The sequence below is a fragment of the Zychaea mexicana genome (genome assembly GCF_025766255.1).
Source record: "Zychaea mexicana strain RSA 1403 chromosome Unknown BDB00scaffold_194, whole genome shotgun sequence".
Taxonomy (NCBI): domain Eukaryota; kingdom Fungi; phylum Mucoromycota; class Mucoromycetes; order Mucorales; family Lichtheimiaceae; genus Zychaea; species Zychaea mexicana.
The window spans coordinates 20000-22514 of record NW_026516857.1 but is presented as its reverse complement, the minus strand read 5'-3'; the positions used below and the strand labels follow the sequence as shown (position 1 = coordinate 22514).

General features: G+C 43.0%; 1 protein-coding gene across 1 annotated transcript; it reads left to right on the top strand.

The window, feature by feature from the left end:
* Positions 1-209: 209 nt before the first annotated feature.
* Positions 210-2195, top strand: BDB00DRAFT_793510 (uncharacterized protein; the record flags this gene model as incomplete). The annotated part of the gene is made up of 8 exons (XM_053121216.1): positions 210-265; positions 382-446; positions 570-654; positions 737-855; positions 918-969; positions 1038-1175; positions 1268-1426; positions 1526-2195. 8 exons carry the CDS (start codon positions 210-212, stop codon positions 2193-2195), a joined length of 1344 nt encoding a protein of 447 aa, XP_052972617.1.
* Between the last annotated feature and the right edge of the window lie 320 nt (positions 2196-2515).

The window sequence follows — 2515 nt, the reverse complement described above, 5'->3', positions numbered from 1 at the left end:
GTTGATAGCAACCACAAGTATTGCTGCAGGTTGGGAAGGTTAGATGCGTAGTTCACGTTAATTTTTTTGAAAGGTAGTTCAGGTTATAGTGTGATCTTTATTGTAGTTTGTGTGACGTGATAATAAGCTCCACCGACACTGTTTCCCCCGAGCGGCGACCGCATGCCCGTTCAGCTTTCTTTTGCCATCGCATCAAAGAAGGTGTCAAGATGGAAGCTCAACGAATTCGTGAAGGGGTAAAACTAGTGCAAGAAGGTGATAAGGCGTAAGTATAGAAGCATCTTATATCTTCATTGACATATACACCTTGATTGTTTACGGATGGTCGGTTTCAGTGTCAAAGAAAGACACCAAGGATTTTAACGATCCGTTATAATCTAGCTCATCCAAAGGCCTTTTTCGTAAGCCGGATTGGGATGTAGCTTCAGGTTGCTATGACCATGCAGGTAAAGAATATCAAACAAATTTACTTTCTTTCAATCTCCCTTGTTGCATGGCTTCCTCTCTTTTCTATAGCCTTTACGTCCACACCGATAGCAGCGGTTTTTGACACTTGTACATTCCGTTAGCGACTTCATTTAAATTGGCAAGATCTTACGACCAAGCAGTTCAAGCATACTTGAAAGCTTCTGAGGCTTTTTTCAAGGCAGATGCGTATGTTAAAGTTTAATGTCTAATAGTGATTGTTATGGTGTTCGTAAAAAAGCTGTTCGGTACATTGATTCTGAAATATTAGTACTCACCTTTCTGGCAAAGCGCTAGAAAATGCGGCGCTTTTGCTGGCTCAACAGTTAAACCAACCTCAACGGGCAGCAGAACTTTACCAACGTGCCAGCAACATGTTCATGACTCGCGGTAAGAGGTAGTCCGGCGGATTATGCATGTAAAATTTTTTATATGTATTGGGTTTCTGACAGTACATGCAGGGAGTATCGATCGTGCTGCTGAGCAGCTTGAAAAGGCTGGAAGGTAACAAATAATATAGCTGATCCGAAATTTTGTATGTCTTACAGCGTCTTAACTAACATTCCAAGCAGGGCATTAGAAAATACCGATGTAAACGCCGCAATTGAAATGTACAGTTCCGCTTGTTCACTATATGAGCAAGAAGACAGAGGCCGCATGGCTATCGATATCTTCAAGAAAGCCGTAGCTCTACTTATCCGCAGCAAAAAGTATGTTGTGTCAGCAATGTATTTCGTAAGATAATACATGTATTTGTGCAAAGAAGAAGTTGTTGATATTGGATTGCCGTGCGCAATGATAGGTACGAAAGAGCCGTGGATATGCTACATCGACAGTCGGCGGTTTTGCGTAAATTGGCCAATCGTTCGCATTTATACAAGGCAAACCTAAGCATTATAATTGTGCTCTTTGCTATTGGTGATGAAGTGGAAGCTGGGAAACAGTTCAACTACATGAGCAGGTAAAAGAAGCACTGCGTGTGTCCATTGTGGTGAAAGTGATTATTGTTAATTATGTGGAAATGCAAGAAAAGCTACTGACAATGCATCAATGTACATAGTAATGATCCTGGATTCTTACAAAGCGAGGAGGCAGAAATCGGACAATTACTGCTGCAAGCTTACAATGAAGGGGACCAGGGTCTGTTGGAACAGGCAGTCCGAATGCAACATATATCATTCTTGGATAACGAAGTCGCCAAGCTTTCACGTACATTGACGGTTCCTGGTGAAATGCTTTCGAGTGGAGGTATGGGATCTCATCAACGTATGGTTCCATCTCAACCTCCAAGTACCACTTCGGCAGGAGGAGCGGCTACGAAATCACCCAACACGGCCTATCATTCCGGTGGTACCAATGGCGCTAGTAGAACTTCTAAATCGCCTGCTACGAACGTTGCGCACGGCATGTCTCCAGCACAAGTTCGAGCCGAACTGTACAGTACGCCATCATCAAAGTACAGTAGCTCTGAAAAAGCGATGGTCACTTCAGCTTCTTCAAAACAGCATGACCAGTATTATGAACATCACCAACAGCAGTCAGCTCGGTCACCACTGCCACCGCCTCCGCAAGCAGTCGAGCAAAGTGAAAAGGATCATTATCTACCAACGCAAAGCGAATTGGACGAGGAATTTGCTCAGTTAAACATGCAGCAACACGACGAAAAAAAGAAGCCTTTTGCGCCAGCTCCTCTTCCGCAAGAAGAAGATGACGATTTTGATCTGCGCTGAGTTGGTTAATGAGAACATTGTGTTTTGTATCTTTCCTTTCGTTCATTACCCTTTCAACCTCGTGTAATAAAAGATGACACCTTCCACATACTTGTATTGCCGTCCAAGTGTGGTCTGCGTTTTATGTTATTGTTGCCAGTTACGAAGTAGTTGATCATTTACAAACAGATTAACGTGAAGCATGGAAACACACATGGTTGGAGACGAAGTTAAAGGATTGCAACTATGGACCTCACCCAAACTATCAGCGTTTCGCGTTCAAAAAGCATGGAAGTACTATTTTCGCGCGTACACGAAGAATCAACATTTCACCGGTTAAA